The sequence below is a fragment of the Oreochromis aureus genome, linkage group 16 (genome assembly GCF_013358895.1).
Source record: "Oreochromis aureus strain Israel breed Guangdong linkage group 16, ZZ_aureus, whole genome shotgun sequence".
Taxonomy (NCBI): domain Eukaryota; kingdom Metazoa; phylum Chordata; class Actinopteri; order Cichliformes; family Cichlidae; genus Oreochromis; species Oreochromis aureus.
Window position 1 is genome coordinate 9,858,528 of NC_052957.1, and position 15,936 is coordinate 9,874,463.

General features: G+C 40.2%; 1 protein-coding gene across 19 annotated transcripts in view; it reads right to left on the bottom strand.

The window, feature by feature from the left end:
• clasp1a (cytoplasmic linker associated protein 1a) overlaps positions 1-15,936 on the bottom strand; it is a 99,063-nt gene that overhangs the window by 19,447 nt on the left and 63,680 nt on the right. For 6 of the 19 annotated variants that reach the window (XM_039599618.1, XM_039599627.1, XM_039599623.1 and 3 more), the window contains 8 exons: positions 14,850-14,960; positions 14,414-14,440; positions 11,510-11,674; positions 8,388-8,546; positions 4,721-4,824; positions 2,832-2,855; positions 2,040-2,284; positions 121-184 (listed from right to left, as the gene is read on the bottom strand). In XM_039599618.1, the coding sequence (XP_039455552.1) occupies positions 121-184; positions 2,040-2,284; positions 2,832-2,855; positions 4,721-4,824; positions 8,388-8,546; positions 11,510-11,674; positions 14,414-14,440; positions 14,850-14,960 (899 nt within the window). The remainder of the gene's footprint in view (positions 1-120; positions 185-2,039; positions 2,285-2,831; positions 2,856-4,720; positions 4,825-8,387; positions 8,547-11,509; positions 11,675-14,413; positions 14,441-14,849; positions 14,961-15,936) is intronic. The other 13 variants (XM_031735120.2, XM_031735119.2, XM_039599625.1 and 10 more) reach the window with 7 other exon arrangements.

A 15,936-nucleotide genomic window follows, 5' to 3' on the forward strand; every position in this document is an offset into this window, starting at 1 on the left:
AAAGGACGCCTCATTAGTACCAAAAAGTCACAGCATACACATGTAATGTACCATGCATTCATACTGAAGTCAGCATTCATTCAAATCACTATTTTAGTTGGTAAAGTTCTGATTCATTACCTTGCTGTGAGGATCTGCAAACATCCGTGTGAAGATCTCACAAAGTCTCTTCAGCTCCACACGACTGCAGCCAACCAACAGAACCAGACAACCAATCAGCCATCATCAATCAATCATCAATCACTCAGTTTTAAGCAAAAAGCCAAATATAAAATCCATCAGGTCACTGCCAACTCATTTGTGGAAAGGAAATGATCATTTTGTACCTGTTTATCCTTGAGTTTAAATGCACCTGTGGTGATCTACCATGTCTTTCCAATGGGTTCAGCTAACCACCTGTTTTCAGATTTCCTTACAGTCTATCTCACTCTGGCTAGCAAGTTGCACACAGTTATTGTTCTGGTTCGCCACCAATCGGATGGCTGATTTGTTTAGTAAGGGTTATAGAACAGACAGAAATAAAGGCTGTTCCAACTGAGGAAGAAAGTCACCTGTAAGTTGTAGAAAAGCGCAGGGAAATCACAGATTTTTTTTTTATGAGTCCTTTGTTGTGCATGTATCCAAACACATTGGGATTTGCATTACTCAAGATTACCAACAAATCCGAAATCACCTCTAAAAGTGATTTGATGTTAAAGGGTCTACAATTCTACATGTTTGAATACAAAGACTAAAATATTTGGATAGTCAATGGTCCTGTCACTCAGACTCCTATAATTATGTTTTACTAACAGGAGAAAAGGTGGACAGTGACTCAAGAGTTCATGACCAAAGTTCCCCAAAAGGTGAGCCTTTAAAGCACTTAAGATAGAAAGATTAGACTCTTAAATTTAAATGGATGGTTAGGAGAATATATTCAGCTGGGGTAGAGTTTTACCCATGTGGTATACACAAATGAATATGACAATAACAAAAGAACTGTAAGGGTCAAATTCAGGTTTGAGACTACACTGAAAAAGTGATGTCTTCTATTTTTGAGTCTAAATCAAAAACCTTACATATTTGCAGTTCCTTTTAAAGTGCAAACACTTTTAAAAATTAATTATTTAATATTTTTATAGGCTTTTCCTTTGCTGTTACTTAATTGTCACATAAGTTTGATCAGCTCTGTTCTTATATGACATAGATCATAAAACAACTACTACTGTTACAAGCTAAAGACAGTAAAACTGGAGCCTGTCCACTCACAAGACAAGAGGCTAATTGGTTTTCAGCTAACTGACACAGAGACCCATGACAGTAGCGACTTGGACAGTAAGCTAGCCGGGGGAGAAAACACCCGACAGAAAAAAGCGAGGCTGACTGGTTAGCGGTGGCTGAACTTTCAAAATGAGAGCAAGGAAATTATTCACAATAGAAAAAATTTTAAATTAATAAAAAGTAAGGTGTAAAAACAATTGGGTAACTGTTAATAAACTTGGACAGCCTACCAAGTGAAGTCTGTGAGTGGGAAACATTGTGTAACTCTAACTGGGTTACAAGATCAATGTACGACGTGTGACCAAAGTCCAGAGAAGCTGCCTCGAAAAATCAAAGACGTTATCTGATTTAAATTTGGCCGATCTCCCGTTCAAGGTCATCTGCGAGTGCATCGCCGGACTTTCATTTATAGATCCAGTCTTCTTTGTGATCTTTCAGTTTAAGTTTAAATAATTTTGGGAAGCGGATAAAGTCGCAGGGACCCAAATGTGGCAACTTGGGTGGGTGGTGAACAAAGTGTGTATTCGTGTTTTTAGTGCACCCTGTACCCACTAGAGCTGTACCCGTTACGATATTTTTTCACAGAAAGCAGAGGGTGATCGGATAACTTGAAATCTAAGTTTTGATTCTTATTGGATAATGAAATTATTGAATGTACTCTGTGTGCACCTTTGAACCACTCTGAAGAAAGATAGTAAAAACAATAACTAGTCCCTAAATACTAAAGCACATATTTCTTGCATATGTATTTTTATACCCCACAGACAGCTCGCTCCCACCTCAGTATTCTTTGGCTCTTCAGGAGGTTCTGCAGGCCCAGCAGGCCCTCCTTCCTCTCAGACCAGTTGGAACTGGCACAGTGGTTCAGGACCTCAGCCACATCCTCCGTCTGGCGCAAGTAATGTGGGATTCCTCCGTTTCGTGACCCATACGAGCGCTCTGAGCATGCACTAGATGCGTCACTGTTGGCATCGTCGTCAGAGTACATCCCCGGGGATTCGTACCTCCGCCTCAATGTCTTCCTCTGAGAAGGAAAGACGGACATTGACGATTTGATACTGAAATACTGACCAGCTGTGAGGTAACAACCTTTGATAAAAGCTTGCCTGTTGCATCTGGTAGCCATGCGGTTTTCTCAACAGTTTAAGAAAATTAAAAGTCCAAATTTATACGCAGACGGTATGAAATTCTTCTAATACATTTTAAAGCATTTTCTTTCATTCTTTCTATAAAAAGCCAGTCAAGCAGTGCCATGAGTAAGCAAAGGCCTTGCAGTGGGGGACACGTCAAACAGATCTTATCTCAAAAAATGAGCAATGTGCCAAAACAATGAGGTTCAACACATTTATACCACAAAGAAGTGTCTCTGCTCTGGTACCACAGATGCTCACATCAGGGATACGATGGACAAACATTCAAAGTGAAACAAAAAAATAAAGAAAAATAAAGAAATAAGAAGGCTTTGGGGTGGAGGAGCGATTATGATGAGGCAAGCTGCATTACTGTTTTCTTAACTTTGTTAGTGCATGATGGCATGGATACATGGACAGAAATGCAAAATGACCAACTACCTTATTCCTGGAGTCTCCTAAAAGCTGAAATGGTAACAAACAACCAAGAGGAAAAGAGGAGAAAGGGAACGTTTAAAGGAGGATCAAAGAAAGAGTGCAGTCCATTTTTCTGCGTGCAACACACATGTGACAAGACGTGTTAGAAATATATCTGATCTTAGTAAACGTAAAACTTTCTCATGGAGCTCTGTATTCCTGAAAAAAGGTGAGAATGAAGGTGAGAAGTAAGTTTGGTGACATCTACTATTTTAGCAGTAAAGGAAGTCTTCACAGTGGCCTGAGCATCCGTTATTAAGATTGCATAAGTGACACGTAAGGCTTCATGGAGAGTACAACGAGTACCTGGATAATAACATTTAATTCAATTCAATTTTTATTTATACAGCACCAAATCACAACAAGAGTCGCCTCAATGAGCTTTATATTGTAAGGTAGACCCTACAATAATACATACAGAGAAAAACCCAACAATCATATGACCCCATATGAGCAAGCACCTTGGCGACAGTGGAAAGAAAAAACTCCCTTTTAACAGGAAGAAACCTCCGGTAGAACCAGGCTCAAGGAGGGACGGCCATTTGCCGCGACCGGTTGGGGTGAGAGAAGGGTTTAATTTAATGTTTAACAAAGAACCAGAGATTTATTCTAGTAGGAGAACTCTCAGAACCACCAGTTTAAAAGGTCTCACTTGGGATATAACAGGTTAAAATTTTGTTTGTCCTAGCCAAATATATCATGATTTCAATGGAAGAGCTCAAAACATTAGAAGGATGGGATGTGTGCAAACAGGTGCTTATTTGAACACGTGTGCTAACTAACCAATCAACATGCAGCACTGCCAGCTGCATCAAAAATGGAGTCCATACAATACTGTACTTTTTAAAAACTAAAATACGGCCCTCCTTCCAAATTCACTCTTATTCATTGTGGACAATCTCATGAGAGCCCTCTTGGTAAATCCAATTTATAGCCAATTAAATTTTATTTTATTTTATTTATTTATTGCCAATTCACAACAGCAATCATCTCAAGGTCTGTTATACTGTAAGGTAAAGAGCGTACAATGTTGGAGAAAACAAAAATCCCCCAAAACAGACAATCACCTGTAAGCAGCACTTGCTGATGGTGGGGAAGACGAACTCCCTTTTAACAGGAAGAAACCTCCAATACAAACAGGATAAGGGGAGCGGCCATCTGCCTGACTGATTGGGCATAAGGAAAAAAAGGGGAGAACATAGAGAGACTAGCAGTTTATGCTAGCTAGCTAGTAGATTTATTTATTTATTCTTTTTACATCTGGCAATATTGAGACGACTCCTGCCGCTGACTGGTGTTTATGCATGTCAAACCTTCATCCTCGCAGTAGAAAAATTAAACATTACACACGGTCAGAGGTTTGATAAGTGCCCACAAAATGGGAACGCTAAAGCACCAATAAACAATTTTTCAATCTATATCTTTGATTGGGAAAAAATTGTGCACTAATTTAAGACTTAATACATGAAAATATGTAGTGTGGATTTGAATAAGGACATGCAACCATTAATGCAGGTAGATGACCAACTGCCCAGACCTCACTTGCTGATTTTAACATTTTATCTTATCAGACAGAATTTAAATCTAATAGTTTCCACATCCATTTTCTAATACTGGGGAAAAATTAATTCCTCTAGTTTTGTAGGTTACAAGGTCACAACAATGGGACAGACATAAACATTTATACAATATAGCTCCACACTGATAAACTTCTTAAAAGTGTTGCCAGTAGAAACAAGTCCTTTTGTTTGCTATGCAACATTCAGTCGTGTTAATTTAATATAAAAATATTTTTTAATGTTAATCACAAATTTTCAATTATGCGTCTTTTCTCTCAAAAACCATCAACTTACCAGAGCATCAGCGACTGCTGCCTCCACCTCTGTGCCGGTGTTTAGGACCCTCATGGCATTAACAGACGCAGAAATTCTCGCTTGATGCACCAAACCGTACCGGTCTGCAAACAGAAACGGGGACAGAAGACAGTAAAGTGAAAGTGAATAGAAGTACAAATGCTCACAGTTACTTACCTACTTCTCTTACTTACTGGTCTCTTCAAGCAAAAAGAAAAATGCTGTGAATTAAAAGCTGAAAATATATTTAAGGCTCCAACCACCAAAAGCAAAAAGAAAAGCAACGTCTTATAGAAGAAAAACCCAAACAGCAGGTGACCAGGCCTTCTGCCAATAAGCACAGACATGCATCACAGCAGCTGTATACTTATCCCTTGGAAGAAGAAGGATTTAAGAAACTAGCAATTCAACAAATAGGAAAAACAAACTTGTAAGTTAAAAAAACAAAAAAAACCCAACAAAAACAACATGGAAAAATGACCAAAGAATATATGTGAAAGAAAGATATTTAATGCCACGAAACAAATTCCACATTAGCACAAAAAAATGTAACTGCAGCTACAAACACACTAGAGGCCACTGAATTAAACAAAAAATAAATAAATCACAGCTAACCAGAAAAAATATAAAAAAAATAAGGCACCGGGAATGCAAAAGAGTGAACAATGTATCAAGAACATAAAATAAAATAAATGAAATAAAATTTTCCCTTTACATGCTCAATTATAAAAATACTGCATAAAATACTGAGCAGGGAACATAAAACCAACTATAAATGTTGCCTGCAGTCACGTCACTGTACACATCCACAGACGCATGCTGGCCGGCATGATTTGTGTGTGATATTTTAAAAAATGGGAGGAAACTGAGAGTGGCTTGGCTAGTTGGGGAATCTGATCATGCAGGTCACCTGACTGGCCGTGGGGGTCGGCTGTGGAGAGAGCGCTGGTTGAACGGGAGTGACGTCGGGAGGCTGCGAGGGAAACGAAAGGTGGGCGACATCCGGACCAAAGGGTTAGTGGTGCAAACACACAAACAGAAGCCATTTTTACTCTGCTGGGCTGAGCTTCATGCAACACTGGCTTCAACACCTCCTCCTGGGCTCAATGGGCTCCCAGGCAGTCCTGAAAACTGCAGTTCCTCTCAAGTCCACTTGAAGATAGAGCCAAAAGTGAATTAATTGCTATCATATTAAAATGTCCAACTTTAAAAAAAGAAAAAACAAAACAATGTTACAATTATTACATGGAGACCAAATCAGTTCCTTGTTTATCTGTAAACATGTTGATTTCTGCTGTAAAGTTGGACATTTTAATGTTGGGAGTCTATGTGGACACACGTGCTGCGGGAGTCTCTAGTGGACATTAGATGAACTGCTTTCTTGTTTGATTGACTGTCTGATTTTTCACCCTGGAGGCTGCATCTTGGCAGACCTTATTGGATTGGGAGCAGTGTCAGAAATATTTGGCTAGTAAAGAAGGCTACTTTTGTTCTTACATTAGTGATTTTGTCCTTTCTGAGTTTAATGTGATAAAAATGTCCAAAATGAACGTCACATTTAATTCAGTAATACCTGAAACTAGTGACTGAGACCATAAACTTGTCAGGGAAGTGGTTATTTTCTCATAGACAACAATGTACAATCAGACTTGCAGGTTTAAGCCACTCTGGCATCATAATGCTACCCTTTCTAGCCAAACTGAAACATAAATCTGCCTTTTTGCATTATCCAACCATTGCATATTATACTTTTAAGTGTTCTGATTTGACATAAAACTGAAGAAAACCTGCTTTAGCTCCATTTCTTGCTCTTAACCTGTGCAAACACTGTTATATCCTTCAGATCAGTTCAGCAGAGTAAAAACAGGTCACGTGTACAGGATAACAGGAGGTATTGCCCGTCATAATAACAAAGAATTTTTAACATTAAACGTCGGTGAAAACATGTAGCCTTTTTCCCAGCACACATTTTGATTTTTCAAAGTAAGAAAAACACTGATGTTTCTAATAATTGAAAAAAATGGAATCAACCAATATTCATTCACTTATTTTTTTTCTACCGTGATAAGTCAAAATATTAGCTGTGAAAAGGCACCAAAATGAATAACTGAACTGTGTCTGCTGGCAGAGCAACATAAAACAAAAAATGATTTAACAGAGAACAGAAAAAGATGCTGTTACTCTCACAGTTTAGAGTTTTTGGGTTTGGGTCCAAAGAAATTCTGAGAGATTTTCCTGGCAGAGAATGGTGTGATGACAGTAAGCGGGACCAGTCTGCATACAGTAAAGGCAAAGGCATTTCTCACCATTTAATTGGCAAACATGTCTATGATGTTTGAGTAAATCCAAATCCAGTTTACTGAAACTAGTGAGGTTGGGTATCAAGTCCATAGAGGCCTCCACATTTGACCACTACCTGACCCACAAAACAATGGACCTCTCCTCCTGCAGGTGGTGGACCCACAGGAGAGCCAATCCATGCATCTCCCTTGTGTTTATCAAGAAAACACTTTGAATCTGAGGTGAGGATGGTTTGCCCACTTATGCAAGTGTTCAAACATCTCCAGGTCTTTTTCACATGTGAGGGAAGACAGAGAACATCTGCGAGGATGTGGATGCTGTGTCCAGCTGTTGTGTTGAAGAGACAGCTGAGCATGAAGGTGAAGCTGGTCAAGCTATGTTCATACCCTAATCTGTGACCGTGAATTAGGGGTAATAACTCAGCGAAAACGATCATGCATAAAAGTGTTGAGAATGATCTTCATATGGTAGCTGAGGCCTCTGGGCACCATTTTACCACCATCTGGTGAATGCCTCTTTACAACAAATTTGACGTCACGCCTCTTGATTTCTGTAATTCTACGCGTTGTGCCACTGCAGCTGGGTTGAAGACACGAGTCTACGAACATGTTGGTGTTCATGACTGTTTTAATGATGTATCAGTACAGAAGTTCAGAGATTAAGTTTGAAAAAATGAAGTGTGTGGAAAAAACTCTGATTGTTCAGGAGAATATTGCAGCAGCTACCTGTGCTGTAACAGTGAGCATAAATAGATGTGGCTGTGTGAATACATCACTGGTTGCGTGCAATGTGACCAATGTAGTGGGTGTACTGGTGGCCTTAAGAATAGGATGACGAGGCCAGTCATTCTGGAGGAGCTCAGAGTAGATCTGTGGCTCCTGGAAAGAAGACCCAGGATGTGCTAGAGAGATATGTCTTTAGTTTGGATTAGGAAAATCTTGCTGTCCTTATCCAGGAAGAACTGGAGGAGGGTCTAGACAACGATTGGTTACTGCTTCTCCCAGAAGTAATTTTTATTACTTTGTTTATGCTTAGATTTAAAAAAATTCTGCAGATAGATTAAAAAGTCCTTCATCTGCACATGATTTCACTTACAAATATTTCAATTACAGGAATCCCTCTTAAAAAAAGCCCAGCACAGAAACACTGAGGTAAATCTCTTATATAGGAAAACAATCAAATTAAGAAGAGAAAAACAGAGCAGACACAGTTCATGCACATAGGAAGGCATGCAGAGATTTCAAATGCTACAGAGACCAGACAGAAGACTGGAGCAGGAGGCTCGTTTAAGCATCAGGTACATTTTGGTCAGTTGGTAAGCTCACTAGGAGAGAGTCCAGACAGCCGTGAGCTTGAAGTTACTCACCCAGAGGAGTGAAGCCCCGAGCGGGGCTGGTGTCACGGCTGCTCTCACGACTGGTGTCGCGACTGCAACCTTGACTCATGCTGGGACGGGGAATGCGGCTCCGGGCTAGCGTGCGGTAGGGGAGAGCAGCAGGAAGAAGAGGTTTACCACACAGGCTGGCTGTTAGGACAACAAGTTAGGTGGGAATGTCAGTGTGCATCCATAGGAGAAAAGGTCGGAATGAGGCTCGGACAGAGGAAGACATAGAGAGAGAAGAATACTGGAAGCATGAAGCCTCGGATGAGGGTCCTGGAGCATGTGATAGCCAACAACATGAACTGTTTTAAGTGGTTGAACAATAAGTGAGTAACTCTGGTTTTCCATGAAGAGATTAAGTGTATGGTCACTGGGGACAGGAGATTTCTGGGCAGCCCATGTTTATGAGTTTTGGCAGAACAGTGTAAAGGACAGCACAGAAAATCAACTGATTCATAAACCAATCAATAGAGTCAAACTCTTAACCTAATATAGAGATACTACGAGAGATTAATTTTTAAAAAAAAGCAGATACAGAAGGAAAATGGTGAGAGTAAAGAAAATGACAAACAGGAGTAGTGGTGAGTGAGAGTCAGTCATACAGCACATGGCCAGGAAAGGTTAGATCCAAACACGAGCCCAGGCTTCAAACTGTTAACTTGTGAGAAACAGGTCAAAAAAAGCAGGATTCCCGAGTTTGTAAAGAAGAAAAAATACAAAAAAGGAAAATTCAGCATTTTAAATGAGCAAGTGAAGAAAATAAAAGACCTCTTTCCCATCTCAAATCAAATCTATAAACACAAACACAAAAAAACACTTGACAAGAAACCAAATTTATCAGAAAAAACAAACAGTTTTTGACTTATAGTCTTTCATCAGGTAACCCGCAACTGATCGAGGGTTAAAGAGCTTCATGAAAAAACAGACCAATGAGAGTTTGGACCTGTAAGTCTGAAAAGTCATGACTGTGCCTGGCCCTACAGCAGGGCAGCCAGAGAGGAGAGGTGTGGTGCACAGGAATTCTTAAGGTGCTGAACCATGAAATCAATGAAAATAAAACAAGATCATCTTCTTGGGAACGTCCACAATACTTCCAGCAGCTCTGCTATCTTTAGAGTTCTGTTCTGAACACTTACACTGCCTTTTTAAACTGACCTAAACTTCACAGAGAAGATGTTTCTGGTGATGAGAGCTGTGTCTGCGGGTAGGACTGATCAGATTTTAGATTTTTATTCTGGATTTTCATCCACAGTCTCCAAACCAAAAGACAGCACATCAGGTGAGATGCGAGACCAGGAGCATGCTTGCATCCCCAAATATTCTTTGGGTTGAATTTGTCTCCCAAGGTCAGACTGTGAACTTTAACTGTATTGTCTGAGAAGGAATATTCAGAGGAAACCATCAGACCTGGACTAAAAACACGTTCTTTTGCCCACAGCGACGTAACCTTCACTCACCACCTGCACTACTTGCCAGACTTGGCTTTCTGTGGCTTCATCCATGTATTGTATGTAAATTAAAATCAAGTGGAAGGATCACCTTCTAGGGACACTGGAAGAGATCCAGCACATCAGAGGCGCAAGCGTAGGAGGACATAACAGACCTTGTACAGAGATATCTAAAAAAACAAAACAAAAAAACCAAAAAGCAGCCATGCTGGAAATGATCCAGAAGTGCATGTGGCTGCCAACATAACTGAGATAAACAGATTTGTTTGGGTTTGTTTTGTAGTGGTGCGCTCAGTTTTGGTTTCCATCTTTCTTTTATAGTGGAGGTCTTTCGTTAACACCACCAAGTAATCTGCACACAGGCTGCAGCATCTTTTGTAATTTTTCTCAAAAGTTTAACAAATACAAGTTCAAACCAAATATTTCAATAAAAAACAAAAAAAAGCTCTAACTTCAATTATTTTTTGGCCCTGTTGTGAGAAATCGTATGTCAGAACACACCTGTGAGGAGTGATTATTTAAGGACGGGAATCATATCGCAATTTACTGTATCACTGATTTATTATCTGCACTCTGACAATAAACTCGCTCATGGAAATGTAGATGTTTCAAAGGACAGCACACAAAACAAACAGGACTTTATGTTTTTATCAGAAAGATAGGAAAATCCAGTTTCAGCTATCTGTACATGTGTTCCTGTGCCACATGGTGATCAGCACACCTGAGGGGTCAATGCCGTGCAGCCAGTCAAAGGAACACTGCGTGACATCTGGGCCAGCTTCTTGTTTTTCTTCTGCGCAGTTATGTCATATTAATATTGACACTAAATAAGCAATTCATTCCCTGCGCAATTACAATTCCTATTTATGCATCAAATATCAGAAAACTGCAGAAAGAAGTCAGGACTAAAGCGTGTTTAATGGAATAAATACAGACTGCTGCTGGCTTCAGGAGCCATTTCAAAAATCATCACTTGTAAGAATTCAGTTAATAAGAATCTTTATATTCAGGGTTTGATACACAAGCCACGTATCATTAACACGTTTTTCAGGCATTAGTTCCGGTTTCAACGTGCCTGTGACTGAACATCTATCCTTAAATCTCTCCTTAAGACTTTTTTTTAAACATATATTTTTCATATGTTTTTATTTCTCCTCTACCACTTTCTTCCTCACTTAAATTTTTTAATTTTAATTTATTTTTACTTACAGGTCATATTATTCTGATTGTTCTATGTTTTGATGGAAGTTTAATGCCTCGTTTTAAATAGCTGTTTATCCTTATTGTATCGTTATTACTGATGGTGAGCTCTTTTATTGAATATACAGAACTTTGCCTAGGCATTTTAAAAATGCTAAATAAATGAATAGTATAACAGTAATGAATTGTTATTAATTACTGAAACGTGGATTCCTTCAGTTTGCAAAGACGTGCGTCAGTATGTCTCAGTGCACAGACTCCCCGTTGTTTATGTCCACTGTCACTTTTTCATACTGCATTTTCTTTAATGTGTAGGTTCTCTTATTTATTTATTCTACTTTCATCATAACTGTGGTCTCATTTTCCTGTTTCTGAAGGTGCTTTAAGTTTGCTTCTATGTTATTGTCGCATACAGATAGTAAATGCAGTGAGTGTGCCGCTCCGGAGTCAGGTCCTTACCGAGGCCTAATCGGCTGGGGCTGGTTTCCCGGCTGCAGCCCTGGCTGCGAGGGATCCTGCTGCGCTTGTCCACTGGAGTGGTGGAGGCTGATGCCGTGGCTCGAGGGATCCGTCCGTAGCTGCTGTGGCCGAGTAGCTTACCCGGAGAGCTGGAGCGACTGCCGGCTGTTAGGACAAAAAAAATAAAAAATAAAAAAGGACAAACAGGAAAAAAGTGGCCGAGATAGTGGCTTGGATGAGTGAGGGATGATGAAGTCCTGTGAGGACACTGCAGCCCATAAATCTGACAGATTATGATGTGTTCTTCTATTTTAGGCACAAACCCATCACTTATCTTTAAAGGTGAATCACAGTGACAACACAGAGCTTCAAAGACAAGTAAATTACAGTCGTAAACCATCAAGTGACCGAGCTGTGTTAGCCACTAAAACGGCCAAGTGGGACCATCAGATTTTAGACTTTCTGTCTTTGCTTTTATTTTATTTTTGTAATGGATCTGTCCGTCTGTCCCACCCATTCACTGTTTTGTTTGTTATATGACAGACCATCTAAAACAGGGACGTTAAACTCCACGGGGATGTGGCCCACCAGTTTTACATGGTGGCATCAACTTTGAGACTCTGTGGGCCAGACCAGTGAAACTCTCCTGTCTGTCAGTGTAGAAACGCTTAACTACACATTTAATCTCTGAGATATCTTAATATATATAAACTAAAAAGTGCAAGTTCAACTCACATCTTAAATGTTCTACATGATAAAGAAATCTGCTGCTGTAGAGCAGTGTTTCCCAAACACTGTGCTGCGGCACATAGGTGTGCCGTGAGAAATGATCAGGTGTGCCGTGGATGATTATCTGGTTTCACCTGATTGGTTCTCTAAGCGACCAGCGTGAGTAACGGACAGAACAATTACATTCTCTTCCACTAGGGGGCAGTACAACTTCTTGCTCCAATTAAATGAGTTGCCAACTGCCAGTAAAACAGAAGAATACGCAGAAGAAATCATGCTGTGAGTGAGACAACTCAGAGCGTAATAGCAATAGATAAATATTTGAAAAGTAGTCAGTCTGACCTGCAACCTAAAGAAAATTCCGACCCAGTCCTAGCATGAGTAGTGGCCGTGGTTTACGACACCAACTGTCTGCCATCTATAATCCAGTTTTGAGTTCCCTCCCCAGACGACTTAACGCCCACTCACATCCTGGGCCATCTGACCTCAGGAATTCACATGACAAGGTGGGGCCAGGTTTCACAATGAGCTCACCCGAAACCCTGGCTGATTAGGTCCCACACCCGCTTTCACACCTTGGCGCATGTGATTAGAGGATCACCAGGGGGTCCTTTGTCCCTCCTTGGGGGGATACTCCCACTGGGTTTAAATCTGGGACTCTCGGCCATTTGACCTTAGAACTGAAGAAGCTTCTCGGATGAGAGGTGAAACGTCTTCAAGCAACTTAAAGAAGTCCAGACGCTTTTCTTTGCAAACTCCTTTGACCCGGTCAGAAGAAAGGTATACTGGGGACCAGCCACTTTCGCTATAGCTGGTGCTCGGGGAAAACTGATCAATATGCTTTTTGTGACATTTTTGTTTGGTGGTGCGATGTGATTTTTCTAATGTGAAATATGTGCTGTGGCTCCAAAAGGTTGGGAAACACTGCTGTAGATAATGCTGAGTAAATGTGCACAGTTACAGAAATGTCAGGCTGTTTGTTTGTTTCTTCCACACGTCTGGGTTTTTTTGCTTTTTAGAAGTGAAAGATTGCACAGATTTTCTAGAGAAACACTAAAAATATCTGAAAATGAAAAGCCTAACTATAGAATAATTACCAACAAATTAATGATTTAAAAAAAATTCACACAGCTTTCCTCACAGAAACCATGAACCAATTCCTATTAAAAACTAGGAAAATTCTTGGAAAAGTAGGTAGGAAGGAAACATATGTGGCACACAGAAACGCGTAACTTGGTCACTTGAAGGTTAAACAATCAAAAACAGAATTTACAGCTTGGACATGTGGGGTGAAGGAAGGGGGACACTTGTTCAAAGTAAATGGGAACACACAATGCCTTCCACAGTGGGAAAAAACCCAACAAAACCTCACAAAATACCCAATAGCTGGAAAGTGTGAGAAACATGCAGATGCTGTACGGTGACACAACGAGACTACGTGCAAAGCTTTAGAGTGGACTTAATTTATAGAACTGCGTTGAATCGCTGCTGCAGTTGGCGATGTCACCATTTGCATTTGTATTTGAAATATCATAGTTTGAATAAACGACAGCAGTTTAATGTCTGCGACATAGAGGAGATGAAACAAGTATGGTAGTTTTCTGATCATTCACTGGAGAAAAGTGCATTGTGGGTAAATTTTTAATGCTTGTTTACCAAAATTTACCAATTTTACCTATCAAATTTACTGTCTTGCAGCTGTTTCTTAGATTTATAATGTATCACTTATTAATGCAATTTGCACTACTCTCTTGCACCAGATGAGTCTTACTTTTACTTTTCTTCAACTAGCTTCAATTTAAATTTTTGTCTTTTTTAAAATCACTGCTGTATATATACCATTTTTGCACTCTCTCTTAAAGTATAAGGCCTTTAATATGCAATTAACTATGTTATTTATTCATTGCAGACTGTACTATTTTATTCATTATCTGGCTAATGCTGTAACACAATCATTTTCCTTGTGGGATCAATAAAGTCTATCTATTCAACCAACCATCCATCAAGTCGCTAAAATTAAATTGGTGCAGTTTTAGACTATGATGGGCAAAGACGGTGGTTGACTGATATTACTGACCAAACAGTGAGGATACAGTGAAGATTTAACGCAGTGCTATAAGTCAGGTATGAAAGGTGAGGCATCTGTCTTGTGATTGGATGAAGCTGAGGCCTTACCACTGATGGGATTGGCTGATCTTGATCCTGGGTGATGGAAGCGATAGGCAGGACAGGGTGGAGATCGAGATCGGTCAGAATGAGACAGAAGGGGTTATGTTCATTGATTTGTTCCCAGCATGCACTCTGGGTGGCTGTGGACATGTTAGCTGCGAGTTCACAGATTTAAGCAACGTACAAAGATAACACAACACACACACACAAAAGCAACAAAGCGTGCATGTATGGAGGCACACATGCACAAAAACACAAGACTGCACAGAAGAAACAGCAGGACATGTCAGGGGGATGTTAAAGCAGCACACAACAATGAACGTTCAGCGCAGGCTTTGCAGCTTTGTAAAGCCGGATGTGCAAAAGCCGGTTAAACAGCTTCACGTTCACATTTCACTCTAACATCACTGTTTAAGCACGTGCATGAGGTGTCTATACATACGCTGGGACTGTGAGACCACTTTGGCCCGACTTCGCCCCCTGCTGTCCACCACTGAAGAAGAGCTGGCTCCGCCAACGCTGCCTGAGCTCTGTCTCCTTGTGCGAACGCGACCTGGATGAAAAGAAAAGGGAGAAAGAGCAAGAGGGGAAAGAAGGTTTAATAGATGGGAGTGACTGACTGCGGTTCAACCCAGCCCTGGACAGAGATGCTGGAGAAGAAGAAGTCTGAGGAAACAGAATGAAGCAGACCTGGATGAGGGGACAGAGCTGCTCTGAAAACATGAAGGGGAAACAGACAAACCTGGCTTTGTTAGTGTTCACAAATAGTTCTCAGTGTTTCTTGTGACCCGCCAAACAGGAAAGGCATTCCTGAATCTGTAACTCGTGATATTCAGAAAAGGACTTTTTAAAGACCACACATTGAGATAATTCCAATGTTTCATTAAAAATGAACTTAAAAAGTGATTTTTTTAAGGTAAACTTAAACTCTGTGTTCACATATAAAGAAGGGAAGTAAGAAAGATCTCTAAGTTCCCTCGCCCACCCAATCAGTAGATGGTCATCGTCCATGAGCCTCATTCTGCTGAATGTCTACCTGCTGTCTTAGTGTTGCCCTGTGGTTCTCATAAGGAACCAATGGATTATTGAGTTTATTTCTATAATATTGTAGGGTATCTTTGTTGCTTTGAGTTTTGCTCTGACAAAGGGTGTCTTGGATTTGAAAATGACGTGTTCAGCAGTTAGGGTTAGGGTGCATGGTGAATGGCTGCATGTCACTGGAGTGTATTGTGGTGATTGTCAAAGGTTAATTGCTTTGCCTGTTTAGTAATTCCTTGCATTACTTTTCAGTTCTAGAGTTTGGATTCAAAACCATTCTGTGTAATTACAATAAGCTTCCTTCATTCACGGTAAGAAGTGCTGTCACTGTCATCTGTCCCTGCAGGCCAACCGAGCTACAATGCAGCTTTGACAGAGTATGGTAATCAATAATTGGTGTTTTAATTTAATGTGCGTGTTGTATTTTCTCGAGTTTCTAGAGTTTCTAGAGTCCATTGAACCTGGATTCTCCTCTATGGTTGTTTATGGTC